The 18,117-nt window shown below is 35.6% G+C and overlaps 4 protein-coding genes across 4 annotated transcripts; 1 reads left to right on the forward strand and 3 right to left on the reverse strand.

Moving 5' to 3' along the window:
• Positions 1 to 610: 610 nt before the first annotated feature.
• On the forward strand, positions 611 to 4,143 carry LOC125185345 (UDP-galactose transporter 1-like). Its single transcript, XM_048081868.2, has 5 exons — positions 611 to 1,070; positions 1,925 to 2,174; positions 2,330 to 2,537; positions 3,348 to 3,579; positions 3,772 to 4,143. The coding sequence occupies exons 1-5, from the start codon at positions 960 to 962 to the stop codon at positions 3,991 to 3,993; spliced, it is 1,023 nt and encodes a 340-aa protein (XP_047937825.1). The 5' UTR covers positions 611 to 959; the 3' UTR covers positions 3,994 to 4,143.
• Positions 4,144 to 4,275: 132 nt separating this feature from the next.
• Positions 4,276 to 5,595, reverse strand: LOC125185346 (uncharacterized). The gene is made up of 3 exons (XM_048081869.2): positions 5,006 to 5,595; positions 4,605 to 4,726; positions 4,276 to 4,502 (listed from the first exon to the last, which is right to left on the reverse strand). Exons 1-3 carry the CDS (start codon positions 5,324 to 5,326, stop codon positions 4,352 to 4,354), a joined length of 594 nt encoding a protein of 197 aa, XP_047937826.1. The 5' UTR covers positions 5,327 to 5,595; the 3' UTR covers positions 4,276 to 4,351.
• A 2,495-nt stretch (positions 5,596 to 8,090) lies between these two features.
• Positions 8,091 to 14,648, reverse strand: LOC125221345 (uncharacterized). Its single transcript, XM_089062690.1, has 9 exons — positions 14,518 to 14,648; positions 12,642 to 14,394; positions 12,089 to 12,224; positions 11,890 to 11,972; positions 11,049 to 11,287; positions 10,262 to 10,348; positions 9,540 to 9,639; positions 8,943 to 9,153; positions 8,091 to 8,850 (listed from the first exon to the last, which is right to left on the reverse strand). The coding sequence occupies exons 2-9, from the start codon at positions 14,379 to 14,381 to the stop codon at positions 8,327 to 8,329; spliced, it is 3,120 nt and encodes a 1,039-aa protein (XP_088918816.1). The 5' UTR covers positions 14,382 to 14,394; positions 14,518 to 14,648; the 3' UTR covers positions 8,091 to 8,326.
• A 958-nt stretch (positions 14,649 to 15,606) lies between these two features.
• LOC125219417 (WAT1-related protein At1g21890-like) lies at positions 15,607 to 17,863 on the reverse strand. The gene is made up of 7 exons (XM_048121392.2): positions 17,628 to 17,863; positions 17,474 to 17,536; positions 17,022 to 17,138; positions 16,589 to 16,835; positions 16,347 to 16,505; positions 16,131 to 16,282; positions 15,607 to 15,939 (listed from the first exon to the last, which is right to left on the reverse strand). Exons 1-7 carry the CDS (start codon positions 17,819 to 17,821, stop codon positions 15,744 to 15,746), a joined length of 1,128 nt encoding a protein of 375 aa, XP_047977349.1. The 5' UTR covers positions 17,822 to 17,863; the 3' UTR covers positions 15,607 to 15,743.
• Positions 17,864 to 18,117: the final 254 nt, after the last annotated feature.

Below are 18,117 nucleotides of genomic sequence, written 5' to 3' on the forward strand. Positions count from 1 at the left end.
TTTTTTAATATTCGTATTACTTTTAAAATAAATTCTAACAAGCAAAATATTTGACCAAATTTGATGATCAGAACTTGGAAATACTTCATTGGCCCACATGGTATATTGCGTGTCTTTCATCTTTTCATTAATATATTAACAAAACTATTTGATACTCCAATTCCTATTTAATGAACATTAATACATGAATAAATTAATCTCCATCTATATGAGTAGTAAATTAAAATAGTCATCATGTTTACGAAATTCAATTTACATATTATATTCCTTTTATATGCTCCATATAAGAACAATAGTGTAATATGATGCGTATATTATATTTCCAATTAATATTCTACACTATAAAATCAAAACTATAGTATCTTTGGTTATTTTCATTATATTAATAGTAGCATTTGACATAAGATAAAAAATCTTTACATCTAAATACTTGAAAATTTTGATAGAGTAAGATTTAACTTCTATATAAAACGACATTGGAAAATTCTAGTCAGCTCAATTCAGCCCACCTATTATTCGCAACTAATTGACTACTAATAAAAAACTATAGTATTAATTAGAAGTAATTAATGCACTTTCCTTTAAATAAAAAATGGCTACTACTACTATTGAAAAATAACTGATGAAATTCCCCATTAGAACGAGGTCCATTTGCTATGGAAGCCAATTGAGAATTTCATATACGTCTTGAATACTCTAGCAAATCAGATTCTGCAAAAAAAATCATACAAGAAAAACACGTTGAAAGTTCGTCGGAATCTATAATTCCGGCAGGCTGCATAGAGCCTTGCTCCTTCCTCCGCCGTCCGCTGCTGGAATTCTATTCGTTTTCACTGAATTTCAATCTGGGGTTTCTGTTTTTAGCTTGTTGGGCCTCTTTTCTTGAATCTTGAATATCCCTTTTGGGGTAAAGATCGAACTTTTATTCGAAAATTTGATCTGGGGTGGCGGAAAGAATCATGGAGGATAGCAGGTTGTGCCAGTGGAGCGTAATTCGATCTATATTGGCTATTGTTCAATGGTGGGGTTTCAATGTCACTGTTATTATCATGAATAAATGGATCTTTCAGGTTGGTGTTTAGAAATTTCTTCAAGTTTACATGCATTACTTTTTGCTGGATTAGTTTTTGTTTAAGTTTTGCTCTGCAACTGTATCATACTAGGTAATACTACTGTTTATGTCCACTTTTTCTAAATTTGGAATTTATTGATATCTACTTTAACATTGTGATTGCTGGTTATGTGATTAGCTTTCCTAGGCTTGAACAGAGGTTACTCCAAATGGTGGTTAATTGGTAAAACTCTAGACTTGTGATGCAAATCAAACTCAGTAATGTTGTGTTTTTGGCAATAATGTATACCAATTGCAATGCTTCCCTTTTTGATTATTATGAAATATCTTTGTTTGCTTCTTGCAACTTGAAACATTTGTGACACATCAATGAATGTTTATGACACAATAGCATCTAAGTTGGATTGTTTGACCTGGTAGACTGAAGGATGTTTATATATCTATATATCAGAGTTGCTAATATGCACCTGTGTTCTATTCCTAATTTCCTATACATATGTGGTTCTATCGTTTGAGCGTGCAATAGGTAAGTGGTTTGTCTTGGTACTTCCGCTGCAATTTGTTTCAATGTTAGTAACATATATGTAGATTTTGTGAGTGTGTGATAGCCGGCTGTTTTGGGCGCTTCTCAAATAAATTATTATCATGCTGTTATAGTACTTGCTCGAATCAGTGTGGATGACTTTTTCAGCAGTCTAGTTACATGTCGTATTCATTACAATATCTGTATGTTTTTTGAGTTTGATTGTATATATAATGAGATATTGATTGATGTGTCAATCTGCTAAATCTTTGAGTAAGTTATTTGTCTCATATTTTATGGCTTACAAATACCTTATTTTTTCTTTGCAGAAGCTGGACTTCAAGTTTCCATTAACTGTATCGTGCATTCATTTTATTTCTTCGGCAATTGGCGCATATTTGGTAATTAAAGTGCTAAAACTTAAGCCTCTTATTCAAGTTGAACCCGATGATCGCTGGAGGAGAATTTTTCCAATGTCGTTTATATTTTGCATAAACATAGTTTTGGGAAATGTGAGCCTTCGGTATATTCCTGTTTCCTTCATGCAAACGATCAAGTCTTTCACCCCTGCCACCACAGGTGAGCGTTGAATGAAATTACAATCTGAATATGTCTAGAACTGTTACCCAGAAGCCTATCTTGAAAAACTGATATAACACATACAAAGGATTTGTGAAAAATTTGGCGTGACATTTCAGAGAACATGCTGAATTTCTTTTTTGGCTTTTGAACAGTCATCTTGCAGTGGCTAATCTGGAAAAAGTACTTTGACTGGCGAATTTGGGCCTCTCTGGTTCCGATTGTTGGAGGGATTCTGCTCTCGTCAGTCACGGAGCTGAGTTTTAACATGCTAGGATTTTTTGCTGCTTTATTTGGTTGCGTTGCTACGTCTACAAAAACCATTCTTGCTGAGTCTCTATTGCATGGGTACAAATTTGACAGGTAACGGTCATCCTCCTTCTTCGTCTCTACATGTCCATCTTAATATGTTAACTGACAAAGAATAACAGCATAGAGATAGCATTATTCATGATTTATTCTTCATCGACATCCATTTTGCTCAGTAAAATTAGATATGCAATCTACTGTCCTTCTGATGATGCTGAATAAAGAAGAAAAATGTGATAGTTTTCAGTCACTCGTTATACCAGATAACAAACTCAGTCCATAGTTATTTTTAATCAGACTTCGGGAATAATTTAAATTCATCCATGATCAACATACTCAAATGGAATGGACTGATTATAGTTGTAATTCCATGCATGATTCTTTTAAGTGATTAATTGTCTTTTTGTTTCGTAACCAATAAAAAGTCATGTCAGGTTGATTTTAGCAAATATCCAAGTTTAAATTTGACTCAAAACGATAGTTTCTCAATCAGTTTCTTTATTCTACTCGTGTTGTTATAGAAGGGTATTCATTTCCAATCAGTGCATCATAAGCCCATTCCAAGAAACATCGGAAACATCATTTTGGTTCATTATGTTCTGCTGGATAAGAGATTCATTTCTAGAGTTATTTATGTTTTTGTCACTGCTGTTGATACCCTTGCGTAGGGCTGGCTAGTTTTAGCTTAGTATTTGTGATAAATAAATGAATGAATAAGCCTGTCGTAGGTGATGCTTCCTTACTTTTGATTCTTCTTGATGGGCATTATCACTGACATTAGTTCATTTTGTCGTCTTGCTTTAAGAACTTCCATTTCCTTCAATTTTACTGATTATAACTTGATTGTTTTTGAGCCCGTTGCAGCATAAACACAGTATACTACATGGCTCCTTTTGCAACTATGATATTGGCTGTGCCAGCCATGGTGCTCGAAGGGCCAGGGGTTACGGAGTGGCTTCTCACGTGCCCCTCTCTCTTTTCGTCCCTCTTCATCATTTTTGGGTCTGGAGTGACGGCCTTTTGCCTCAACTTCTCGATTTTTTATGTCATTCACTCCACGACTGCTGTGACCTTCAACGTTGCAGGAAATCTTAAGGTGTGTGCCTATCTCACTCTCTAGACATCACGCTAACACTGGAGAATGCCACAATCTCAAAATGTATTAAACGTGTCTATCTTGCTACAAACCGAAAAATGGAATTATTCTCGCAATAGGATCAAAGATTATGAATTTTTAGCAATAACTCTAATATTCTTGAAATCTGATTTCCCTTCTCAATACAATCAGGTTGCAGTTGCGTTTACATGCTCCTGGCTCATCTTCCGGAATCCAATCTCTGTCATGAACGCCATCGGATGTGGGGTGACACTAGTCGGGTGCACCTTCTATGGGTACGTGAGGCAGATGCTCGCAAACCAAGCCCCTGGAGCACCAGCTGCCCCTCGTACTCCACGAAGCAAAGCAGAGTTGCTCCCATTGGTAAGTGACAAACTGGACGACAAAGTATAACTCTTGCTCATACCTCCTATTTTAACCGAGCATATATACATATTACAGCCTTATTTATTTTAACCAATGCTGATCGATGAATTTTAGTCTCGTACGGAAAAGGCTAATGTAAGAAAACCACAATTCTAATAGCACACATGTTTTTGGTAATGAGAAGAGTCTATTTGTGTTTTTGCAAATGCTCACTGTGAGCATACTTTGATTTTTATTTTCTAGGGTGGGCTGAAGCCCCCACCAACATGTAGCAGGATTAGAGAGATAAATAGAAGCGTTTTTACAAGATTGTTTGCTAGTGAATACTAATACTAATGCTAATATAATAAAAGAGGAGATTAAGAGTGATTAATTAAGAGGTAGTCTAAGCCAAGAGCCAAAAGTTCTTGTGCCATCTGGTGCTGATGAGATAGCCGCTGACTCCATTGCTCTGCTTCTTGACTCCAATTGTTAGGCATTCCAAACTGTTGATGCATTTCTCCACAAATTCATCTGCACTGCTCCTCACAAACAGGCTGCACAACACACACACATTTTGCAATAAATCATCAACAACATTTTCATCTCTCTCTCTTTCTCTCCTGTTTCTCTCTCATATGGACCATCATTATACATACCAGTTGAGGAATGGAGAGGAGTGCTTGTGTCCTAATACAAGAACAGAGACCTCAAGCTTCTTCACTTGGCTCATCACTGTGTCCATCTTTGGCCCTTGAATGGCTAGTGCTTCTACTTCTACCTACAAAACACCCATCAAAACTTGCATCTCACTCACACATTTAAAAATCGGAATTTGACCAAATTTCATAGGCTTTTCCGGCAATTTGCTCCTATTAAATTTATAGAAACAGAGCATCCACACTTAACTGATGTATGACTCACTTGAAACCATAATTGGCTCCTTAAAAACACTCAAGAAAACACATACAGATTGCAGAAAAATGCACACTAAATCAAGAAGCTAAAACCTGAAGAGAAGCAAATGAAGAATCAAAAAGGGGGAGTTCCAAAAAGTGACCTCAGGCTTGCAAGCCTTGCAAAGGGAGGCAAGGGAGGAAGCAAGGTAGGAAGAGGAGGCAGTGTCAGAAGAGGAAGAAACAATGTGGAGAAGAGTGAGAATATCAGACTTGTTAGTGACATGAGTGAGAGCCCACATCATTGCATGCTTTGAATGGGAGGACTGATCCACCACCACCATCACTCTCTTCTTCATCATCATCATCTCACCTCCATACATACCCTCCATCCCCTTCCCCCCTCCACCACCCCATCTCTTTGATGCTGATTTCCACCCTTCCTTGCTGCTTAGCTGCCTCAGAAATGAATCTGACCTCCCCATCTCTCAACTACTTTCTTCAACTATGTGTGTGTGTGTGTCAAATGTCAATGCATGAAGTTCAAGTAATACTATGCTCTCACACAGTGTGTGTGTGTGTGTATTTGGTGGAGGGTCAGGGGAGAAGGGACTATGGGGAGAAGAGATGGTGTGATTGAAAGTGTTATGTTATGGTTTGTTATGTAGTAGGTTTTATATATGTATAAATATATATTAAGGACACAAAAATCTATGGCTGCTTGTGGGCTCACACTATGTGGCAGGAAATGGTAAATAATTCAATGACGAGGTCAGGTTTTTGGTGGATTATTTTATTGCTAACTTTAATGGCAAATTTCCTTTCCTTTTATTTTTTATTTTATTTTTTATTTTTTATTTTGGTGAATTACCAGTTGTACTGTACTATTGTGAGATTGTCTATTGGCTGGATTGCAGATAAATGGGATTTTTTATTTTATTTTATAGCATCTCTTTAAACAATTCACTCTTTTTTAATAAGCAGATCTCAAACGCTGGGTATATAGTAGATAATTCTGGATCAGTATGAAAAATATATTTTACTATATTAAATCCAAATCTTATGTCTAGATCTTTTACAATATACTAGTAATATTTTAATGCTACAACTCATTTCCCATTTCTAAGTCACTTCCTAACTTACTAGTGCTTAGTGTACAATCTATGAAAAATTGTTAATGAATTGAAATATGAATATATAGTAGTAGTACTAGTAGTAATTGATAGTGAGAATAAAAAGGTGGCAATTTTTGGTTTGCCAATATTTGCCTTATCGTCGTTTCCATTTACGGAATTTCTTTCTGTCCATTTTTACTGTAGCAATTGAATGTCTAATAAATTCAACTTTCATATATTGGACAAAACTTTTAGCCATCTCCAAAACTTTCTGGTCCAGTACTTGGGGTAAAAATAGGCTACAAATTTATTAAAATATTATCAATCTTCCGAATTTATATACAAATATTAACTGAGTTCGTATTATCTAAAAATAAAGAAAAGAGATGGTGACATCAAAAGGATACTAAGATACTACATAAGTGTTTTTTATAAATAAGAAAGAATTATTACTACCTCCGTCCTCTAAATTTTGACACAGTTTACTATTTCGATCCATCCCTGAAAATTTGACACACTTCACTTTTTACCATTTTTAGTAGTGTACCACATATTCCACTAACTCATTCCTACTCACATTTTATTGTAAAACTAGTAGCACTTTAAAATAGGATCCACATCTCATCAACTTTTTCAACTCATTTTCCATTACATTTCTTAAAACTCGTGTCGGATCCAAGTGTGTCAAAATTTGAGGAACGGAGGTAGTAATTGTTTTAAAAAAACTCAACTATATTATTCCTCGTCATTAAAAATTTATATGCATTAGGTAAAAGTCAATGCTGAGTGCTGACAGTAGGAGTACTAAATTAATGAGACCAAATGTTAATGAATATAAATAGGAGTAGTAATATCACATAGCAAAACTGAAAAAATTAAATACTGAGTAGCTTTAATTTTTACCCAATGTGAAAAGGGTGTCATTGTAATTTCAAAGAAGCAAAGTCATTCAGCCAAATTATTGCTCCCGTTTAATTCGCCGGATTCGCTGTCCCTTTCATCTAACCTTATTTACTATTCTGCCCTTCAATTATTCTAAGACTTATTTTTTTCATTTATTTAAATTTTCATCACTTTTTTGAGTTCAAGATTTATTACTACCATTTTAATCCCGAGCTAATGTCTTAATTAAAAAGTAGTACTCCATAAACTCGAGAAGATTTATTTATATACTACAGTTAACAAGAAACTATGATATATAGTAACAAATAAAATAGTACTAAAACCATAGCAAAAAACAAGATTAGAGTTTGCAGCATAGTGATGAGTGCTTTTGTGATTGAACACATAGTCAAAGTTGATTATGTTGGTAAACTAAAAAACCAATTCTTCAATATTAAGGTCTCAAATGAACCCCCACATTATTGAATATTGAGTTAATAATTATAGTCCCACCAAATTGTGGCAGTTTTCAGTTTTCATTTCCTTGGGAATTTCATTTGCTGAAGCCAGAAATTCAGAGGCTGAAACATTATAATATATGAGTTGTATTGTTTCCAATTATAATTGGCCTAAACTTTCAAATTTCTGAATCTTATCGTTGAGTCACAAGTAAAGACGAATTAGTGTTCCAGCACAGACTTCCATGCACCCAATAATAACAATCATTTTATTACTAATAGTATACCATATATTTTGTATTTTGACTCAATGTTATAGTCTCAACTCTCAAAGTATATGGATATTGTCCAATAGACAAAGGATGCTCATTAATGAGGATTGAGTAGTCATAATATTAAATCAATTTACTCACATACCACAAAATTTGATTATTAAAAGTACTAAGCAGTAGTAATATCAGTTTCATCATGTTACTCATTTCACCACCAATAGGCATGTTTTTCATTTTGGATACTCTATATAAATTAATCCTTAGTACATTTCTATGTAAAACTCATTTTTTCTTTAACCCTTCCTAATTCACTAATTTTGCTTAAAATATGTGTCATCCATTATCATTTATCAAGACTATTGTTTGTAAACGAAGGAAGTATTTCAAATTTGACATTATGATTATGAGCAAACATCGAAGCATGCACACTGTTGCCCTTATCATATCAATTTATTACCGTGTTGTTTCACAACTCGTTTGACATCCCACCCCTTGAAAACTTTCATTAGCATGAAATTAAGCTAACCTCAAAAGATGTACATTCATAAAGGGAGGTGATTAATATTCTATACAAGTTAAAACTCGACATCTCATCCAAAATGTAGAGAAAAATTAACCCCTATTTACACAGGGTTATATTAATCAAAGGAAATATCATTAGTAAGTTCCAGCTTCACTTTCCACAGCCTCATACCACTACAACCTCTAAATTTACAGTCATTCCCATTTGAAAAAACTCCCCTCAGCACCACAGGCATTCATTCCTCAGCTAATTCCGGTGCTTCAACGTTGCAGTCAATACCTGTGTTGTGGCTATGAAGGAAGGCTCTCTCCTCTTCAGGCATATCAGTGTTATCGAGACACAGCCCATTTTGAGAAGGTTCGCCATCAACAGCCTTAACATTGATGTCTTCCTTGCTCAACGGGGGACCTGGCAAGGTAGCACCAGATTCCACGATAGCATTTTTGTCACTATCATGGATTTCAGCATCCTGAGATGCATCTTCGTTTGATGCAGCAGCTTCACCTCCGGAGTCATCACCTTGCTTCTCTTGAGCCGCAGTGGACTCCATAGCTGCTGATTCCATGATAGCATTTTTGTCACTATCATGGATTTCAGCATCCTGAGATGCATCTTCGTTTGATGCAACAGCTTCACCTCCAGTGTCATCGCCTTGCTTCTCTTGAGCTGCAGCTTCAGCATGATTGTTTGAATCAGATGCAGTGTTTTCTTTGACGTCATCATCATGCTCAGCGTTTCTGATTTCAATGCATCCAGTGGCTACAATTACAGAACAAAGTCTATTGGATATTGTGCTAAAACACACACCAGATATGCACAGACATGCACACGAAGCAGAAAAGGATCAATACCTGCAGAGTCATTTTCTGCTCTAACGGACTGTTGGCCTGATACAGGTTTCTGCAACATGTCGACCCCAGGGAACACGATCATGCTCATATAATTCATTTCTTGCCTCATTGATTCTTCAAGGGGAAGAAAGCCAAATACTTTTGTCCATGTGTCGTTAAGTTCAGATATAGCGGGTATTACCAGTTTGTCAACACCAAGAGTGGACAGAATCTGATAAGAGATTATACATGATAATAGCAAAACAGCATATATCAGGAAAATAGATTTTCATAGCAGACCAACAAGAAAAGCAGACATCAAATTTGCGCACAAGAATACAAAATGATAGATGAAAATTGCCTTATAGAAACACTGGTGGATTGGGATATATCCATAGCAGTAGAAATTTGAAGCAAAAAGCAGCACTATATATTCCGGACAATTTTTAAAGAAATTACAAGATTTTGTTATATATCCCAGAATATGTATAAAAAACAAACGCTATTGAAATTTACCCACAAAAAAGGAAATAATGAGGGAGCTTTGGATATTTTAACTACAGCATATAATAGATTACATGAGATAAAACCCATATCTTCTAAACAAAGAAAGCATACCATTTCAACTGCACGTAAGAGCCGGCTGCACATCCCTTGACGCCGGTACATGAATCGAGTTCCAATAAAAGGCATCTCTGCTAATTGTTTCCCATGGATTCTTGTTTTCAGCAATAACATAATGGAATTTGTCAGTATATACTACTCCTACTTAAGGATATAAAAACCACCAGACAGGTACCAGAAAATTAAAATTAAAAATTAAAAACTTTAATCTGACAATTATAAGAAAATAGAATATACATCAGAGGAACAATTTAAAACAGGTATGCAGTTATCATTGACATGAAAATTAAAGGAACAATTCCTTTTTTAACTTAGGTCATCATCATATTAACTTTATTATCCTTATTACCATAGCAGCTGTCAGAAAACTATAAAGGTGGGCATAACATCTGATTGACAAACAAGATTAGTCCATGCTAATTGGCGAAAGACATTAAACACTACAGAAAATCTCGCAAGAAACTGCATACAAAAGAAGTCAGATTATCACTGAAATTGCAATTTCTTCAAGTAAGAATCTCATTGGCTTTGCTGGAATAATCTTGGATAACATATAGTATTATAACAAGGCTAACTCCTTCATGAATTGGTTTATTAATACTAGACTTACTGCTTCACGAGGTACATATAAAGGTACTATCAAAACATAAACACAGTGTAAGGTAAAGGAAACATGCAAGTCCATACAGAATATAGTAGCAACTCAAAATGACTACCTTATTGATGCTGCCGCAACAAGTTCATCACCCTTCTCTAGGACAAAGGTATAAAATCCACCATAATTCAACCGTCTAATATTGGACCTACAGAAAACAGAATACAGATCGAAGAATGAAATATCCAGTTTATCTAAAATCTAAATAAAATAGTGCAGTGTCTGCTTTCATCATTAACATGTTATAGTCAATGCCAAGACAAACCCTTTACAGCAAAGGAAAGGCTAAACTATCCTCACATGTCAAAATGCATGGGCTTCAATGTATACTCTTGCAGGTAACAACTTCAAGCATAACTTAGTTAAAACTCAGACCCTTCATTTAAACAATACATCATAAGGCACTAAAAATCCGATTAGCTCCTCTCTTTTTGTTTCTTTTTCCTTTTTTTTTTTATCTACTTTCAGTGTAAGCTCCTTTTGTTTTAATTGCTATAAGGTCAATATTATACTTTATGTGAAAGTGAAGCAAGCACAGGAAGTGGGTTTCCATCAAAAGTATATCAACTTACCTTCTATGCATATATTCCTAAGTAAAGACCCAAGTACACCCCCCGTCCACCAAAAATGTCCCATTTGGTTTCGGCACGGGTTTTAAGAAATTGTTTGAGTGTGTCATGAGTGAAGGGTGTTAGTGGAAGACCAGTCCCACCGTTTTAGTCGTTATTAATAGTTGGGTGTTAGATAACTTACCGGTAGCACCCCTTATTGCAAATTGGGACCATTTATTGGTGGATGGATGGAGTAGAAGATAACATAGAAGCAGCACTGAGGTAGGAAAAGCTTACCCGCAGCTGTAGACAACGTTATGAACCATATTGGTCCCACTTCGCTCATCTATGATAGGTTCAAAACATTCATCCATAACAGAGAAAGCAACAGCTAACTTGGAATTGCTTTCTATCTTCAAGGAGTTATCAAAAAGTGATGCATCATCATTAATAACACGATGCTGAAGAATAGTATAGGAAAATTCTTCTCCCATTTCATGTCTGACACCAAGAAAATCCTGTAACCGATCCAAGATCTGTATATGAACATTGCTAGATATATTAGTGCCAAACTATTAAATATATCATAAATTATTATATTCACTATTTTTTATGACCTCGTTTCAATTGGGAGTTTTGGAACTGTGACGATTCAAGCGGGAAAGCAAAATAAATATCTGATGTGAGGTGCACGTGTCCTGAGTGAGTTTTTACAAATGAAACCCACTTGATAGAAATTTATGTTTGACTGTGAGGAAGTCCATAAAACCTTGACTGTGGGGAAGTCCATAAAACCAAAAGGCAAAAGGCCTATGCGTTTTAAAGAATATAAATGCTTCATAGTGTATAAAAGGCATTGACCTAGAGATAGAACCAATAAAAGGGTCTGCTAAGTGCTAAGTCACGTAAAATAGTAACCAAACACCTTTAGTATCCTTTTGATGTATTACACATACAAATTACCAAAATTACCAGTGAGACACATGCACTACGTAAAGGATTGTCAGCATTCCCAGATGTACCCTGCTTTATAAGTAGCATTCCGTGTGGGGTATATATTCTTGGAATTAGTATTACAAGGTAAATATTCACTGAATGCGATGAAAGTAACGAAATTGTGAAAGCAAGCAGTAAATACCATTAAGCATTGTTTCCCACAAAAGGAATTACTTTCATCATTAAAATCTTCAGCTATCGTCTCGTTGGTGCAATGCAAGTGAACTGCAGAAAGTTAGAAGTTGCAAATACTCAGTTCAGAAATAAGGTACATAAGTTTTGACCAAGTAATAACAAGTTCAGAAACCATTTGGCAACATGAAGGCATGTATTAAGCTTACATTTTTCCTCGCATAAACGGCATGCCAACAATTCAGAAGATAAATTCTGTTCGTCGTCACTGGTTGCAGTACTTTCACATGCAGTTCCACAAAACTTGCATGAACAGTAAACACAGTTCCAATCTCCAGAAGGAATCTGTAGAAACTGAACTTATGAGTGCTAGACCACTTGAATCAGGAAACAAAAAATTCATAATATCCAATAATAGGTGAAATTAAAGAGAACCCCATTTCAAAGTTTGTTGTTAGAGTAAACTATATTAAAATAAATATCACAGCAAATTCATCATTTCAACACAAATGAATGATACAGTACCTAGCAAGAATGGAGAAGATTTACAATATTTAACAATCATGTGATGTTTATGATTATAAGAAAATACTAGGAGTGTAACAAACTCAACAATGTTCGAGCGTACAATCATGTAGAAGCACATACAAAATCAAGTTTGGTTGGCCATGCAAATATTGTAAACTGCATTTATTAGTTGAGGGCAAAGAACAAAGACATTGGGAAAACAATAGCTGAGAAGAGGGTGTCATGCATTCATACTTCAATATGCAGACAGCTGTTATGGAAAGTCGATGGACAACTATCGCAGCAGATCAAGTCACCACCATTGCCACACACATTACATGTGTCATCATTTGGATCATCCCCTTCCACATCCACACAAACAAATCCAATCTTATCAGTTTCCACATGTTTTCCCCATGAATCTAGTAAGCATTGAAGAAGAGAGTTCCCTGAATCCAAATATATATTCCGAAATGATTTTCCAGGTGTCTTTTCAGCATGAGACTCAAAGCCCCGTATTGTATGAGTTATATTACAGCAATCACAACAGATTCCATCCATCGTTATCTTCCCTTGGATTAGAATTCTTTTACTCCTTCCTCTCTTATACTCTACCTTCCCACCAAGAGGAACAGTTCCGTAGTCAATCATCCAAGCAAGCAAAGTACGTTTTCCTTCATATAACTCATAATCATCCGAATCAGATCCATTCCTAGGTTTACAAGCCTGCAAAGTCCGTCTTGATTTAATCTTCCCATCTGATGATGACTCCTTAGTAGCTCTTTTGATAATCCTTCCTGTGGCATTCATCTTTTTTTTGTTACCTTTTTTCTTGCCTGGCTCAGTCATTCTGAACAGTATCCTAAGTGTCTCCTCTGGGATAGGAGTAAATGCCAAAACATCAGTATCATCTGCAGTCCCCTTATCAACCTTCTCCTCAAGCTTTTTGTAAGCCTTTGTCACTGACCAGTGAGTTCTTCCATCCCGGTCAACATAGACTGCATCATAGTAGTCTCTGGCAAGTCTCTGCCTGTATTCAATAGACCATCCAGCCTTCTGAAGCATAGCAACTATTTGATCCCTAATTAATTGCTTTTGATACCTTAACCCTGTTTCCTTACCTTCATCACCTTCTTTTATCTTTTTCTTGTTCTGCTGCACAACACCATTCCCCATATTACTCATACCAATCTTTATCCTCTTTGACTGAACCCTAACTCCAGGTTCTTTACGGTCTCTACCTCTTTTGACAATTTTCTTCTTGATTGCCAGCCCTACATCCTCATTCTCATCCTTTGGAGACCTTTTACCCTTTTGCGCAATACTTGGCCTTCCTCTACCTCTACCCATCTCGGTACTACGATTACCAACCTTCTTCTGTTGCAAATGTTTCTTATCCAATGAGGAGGCCAGACATTCACTTTCTACTTTCGGAGGCCTCCCTCGCCCTCTACGACCCCCATCACTACCATCATCGACCTTCTTCTGTTGCATATTTTCCTCAACCAATGAAGAAGCCACACGTTCACTTTCTACTTTCGGAGGCCTCCCGCGCCTAGCCTTCTCCGGGTTATCTGAAGGCAAAACACCTTTCTCTTTGGGTGGCCTCCTGGTCCCAGACCTTTTCTTCTGTTTACTCAACGAGGAAACCTCGTCTTTACCCTCTGTTTTGGGAGGTCTTCCCCGTCTACCCTTCTTTTTACCCTTTTTCTTCACAACGGCCACCTTCTTTTTATCCACAAACGCCATCTCCGGCACTTGTGTTCTCTCCTTGTCCTCCATCTTAACTATTTCCATCTTAATCACTTGTTTTTCACCATCGCTCATGGCAACTGTTCTTGACCTCAAAACCCTACCATTCTTCGGTAGACCATCAGCCCCCTTATGATCCGCATTACTCTCCTCACTAATTTTCCTTTTCCTTTTCCTCTCAACTGGCGGCTCTTTGTTTAGATCAATCAGCTCATCTTCAATTTCTCCAACCGCAGTCGACATTTCTCACTATTTCCTGCCAGCGGAAAAACACAAACACAGCCGAACAAAAAAAACAATGAACTTTAATCATCACACAATTGGACCAAACAGGTACAGCCAAAACACCGAAAATCGAGAAAAACAACGATAATCTTACCAATGGCGCAGCTGAAATGTGCGGAGAGAAATGTAACCGAGGCGATACGTACAGATTTGCTGTGAATATATGTTGTAGCTTCTGTAGAGTGAGAGAAATGGAAAGAGGGTTTAGTCTTTTCAAAAATGTGAAATGGGGGAAATTCATCTATATGTATTATTCACACTTTCCTCCATTTAAATATGGGTAATTTGCCTCCACTTTGGTCAAATTTTGATTTTGAATATCACTTTTAAAATATTTGTAAATTATCAAATTATTTATATTTCTGATTTTGCAATTTAACTCTATTGTTTTGTGCTTATTTTGCAACTAATTAAATTTTCTAGTTTGATGACTTACTTACGTGATATCATCGAAAGTCAACTAAAATAACGTCATGTTCATCACATTTTACTAAAGTAAATACTTTGCAGTTTCATTTAGTATGCTTATTAAGCTATGTTAACAACACCAATAATTTGATTAGTTGCAAAATTAAAGCAAATCTTTACCAGTAGATTAAAAAAATATACAATGTAGTATATAAAATTATAATTTGATGAAAGTTTAGAAATTAAAGAAAAATATTTAAATCTTTTTTCTCATGGAGTATGATTTTTCTTGATTGTCAACTTATTTCAATGGGTTTAAAAGTTTAAATAGATGTTGTGAAGAAAGTAGTTGATTATGTGCTTGAAAGATGAAAAAAAACGTTAATATATTGAAGATAATGTGAAATGGTATCTACAAATGAATGAGAATAATATTTAATCACGACGTATTTAGTTAATGAAAATAAAAAAAGAAAAATAAATAGAATATTGAAAACCGAACCCATAAAACTGGAAAACAAGTATTAATGGGCCGGATTTAAATAAACGTAGAGCTGTAAAATGGGCTCACAGTAAAGCTAGCCCAATTATCATATTTGAAATTTGCTTCCCATTTTATCCTTCATCCCCAAATTCACTTAGCTAAATAAAATTAAACATTTATTTTTATCTATCATCCACTCCACGTAATATTTTTTTTCAAAATATTGCCATTACACTTAAAAATAAAACCAGTTAAAATTTTGTCACATACTCTATATAGTAGGAGTAATAGTAGTACTCAAAATTGTACTAGATTATAAGGAATATATTCCCTTAATACAATAGCATTGAGATTGGTAAGATAGCAATTGTATATATACTTCTGTCATCTCCATTCTCCCATACATATATATATTCAATGCTTTCATTTCATGGCTCTGCTGCGTGCAAGGATTTTGGAGTATTGTGATGATTAATTTGGTCTATTGTTTTCATGTCTGAGACAGGCAAGTGATCATCATTGTTGTAGCTTTGTTTGTTGTGTGAATTAGCAGCCGATCTCTCTCTACTTTTGCCCCAAACCACCGAGTAAAGCCCAACCACTATGATGCCTGCTCCAATCAAGCTGCATGGTTTATCATGTTAGAACTTGATAGTAATATTTTACTAGACTTGTCATAGAGATAGAACGGAACGGGCTTGGACTGGGATTATCGGTTACGTGTGATAAAATTGGGTTTTTGTAAACACATACAATACAGTTGAGTAATTAAGTCCTTTTAATCAAGTTATATGAATAAAATAATTGAGATAGACCTTCCAAGATGAACTTGCTCGGAGAGAACGATGGCTCCGAGCACAGCAGTGATGATCATGCTCAAGGGACTGAAGGCAGTGACGAAAACGGGCCCTCGGGACTTATTCACCACACTCTGCATGTAGTAGGCGATTCCCGAGCACACAATTCCCTGCACCCACCCGTTATTAGTTTGTGTGAATTTAAAATTGAAGATTCATGATGGCGGCGCTTACTGAATAGGCAGCCGCAAGAAGCCTAGAATCAAAGCCAATAGCCCAAGCACCCTTACGACGCTCCATAATTAGAGCCACAATTCCACCCTCAACAACTCCCATCACACATACTAGAGATGACAATGACAGCTCAGCCGGATACTCCTCCAACGTTTTGTTCTATAAAATTTTCAATACAATAATCATTTTCAAATACTCTAATTAATACTAGCTAGTAGGAGTACAAGTAATTTGAGACATACTTGTACGATAAAGAAGGCAGACCATCCCACAATACATGAAAGCAGCATGATGGTGCCGGTGACCCAGTGCTGGTCGCTGTCCACTGCTGCGGCTGCGGCTGCTTTGTGGCCGCTTCCGTGAGAGTACCACAAGATGTCCACGATGGGGCCCTTGTACAACGTCATCACCATCGCTCCCATCACCGTTATTAATGTGCCTATCACTTTTGCCAAACTATGCACTTTTTTCAGGTTCACCTTCTCCAACCTGCACCATTCCCAGTCACACTTTGATTCGGCACGAATTTTAAAAAATGTAAAATATGAAAAAAGGCACTAGTACGCGAGTAATATTTTTATATATTAGTAATTTAATAGTAATAGATATATACTTATATGAGTAGAGAAGCAGCATAGTATTTTTAAAAATGAAATAAAAATGATAGATTTATACCTGAAAACAACAGCCATAATGAAGGTGATGGCAGGCAAAACGTTGACTGTGGCTGATGCAAATGTTGCAGATGTATACTCCATGCCAAGGTAATACATGTTTTGGTCCAGCACAGGCCTAATTAATATCATATGCAAATTATGTATTTATTAGTGATTGCAATTTTATTACAACTACTAAAACGTAAAATCTTACATGAAAATAGTATAGTAAGTACTGTAATTTGGAGGATTTCTCCACAAAAATACTATTGCATGTGTTTCAAGTTTCAACTTACTACTTACTTTGCATGTACATGCACGCATATTCCTACGTATTGAAAACTTCATTTTTCATCGAGTTATTAGTTAATTTCACTGTGAATTTACAGTAATAATCCGTGCCTTAAATATTTGAGTAACTCTTGTTTATAGGGAGTAATTTTTATGTATATGGAGTGTTTAGGGCATTACTCTAGGAAAGCAAGCAACATGATCTTCAGAAATATCGATTTTGTCATCTTTGGCCTTGTTTTCCTGGAAATAAAATATAAACATACCCAAAATTGTTAGTGATTGGAATAAGTAAGAGTAATAATCAATGTGTAATATATTAAATAAATCTTACTTTTCAAGAAAATATGCGAAGGGGCAGAAAACCAAAGAAGCAACAATATGTCGATAAACCACCAAAATCCAATGGCTAAATCCTCCCTTCAATGAAACAAGGCTTATTATGTACATTCCTGCGTAACCAAATTGAAGACCAATCATAGCCAAGTAGGCCTTCATTTTGTTAAAAGATTCACTCAAATTCACCATTTTTTCGATTGATGATTTTCTAGTATGAATAACTAAATAATGGGTTTGTGTCCTTTTATACACACAAAATGAGAAGAATAAAAGAATATGAAAATCGAAACCAATGTGTGTGTAAATGCTTATTGAATATAACACCTAGGAATATCACTAACTTTTTTTATCCTCTTTAAGATTCCATATCCACCAATATCTCCTGCATATAGAATCTTTGCTATAAGCTAAACAAATAAAAATTAAAGAAAAAAATTACTAATGGAAAATGAAGATGCCCATTTTATAAGTTTAATTATCGGATT

This window comes from Salvia hispanica, chromosome 1 (assembly GCF_029641045.1).
Source record: "Salvia hispanica isolate PSC_SH4W2 chromosome 1, Shi_PSC_v1, whole genome shotgun sequence".
In the NCBI taxonomy this organism is placed as follows: domain Eukaryota; kingdom Viridiplantae; phylum Streptophyta; class Magnoliopsida; order Lamiales; family Lamiaceae; genus Salvia; species Salvia hispanica.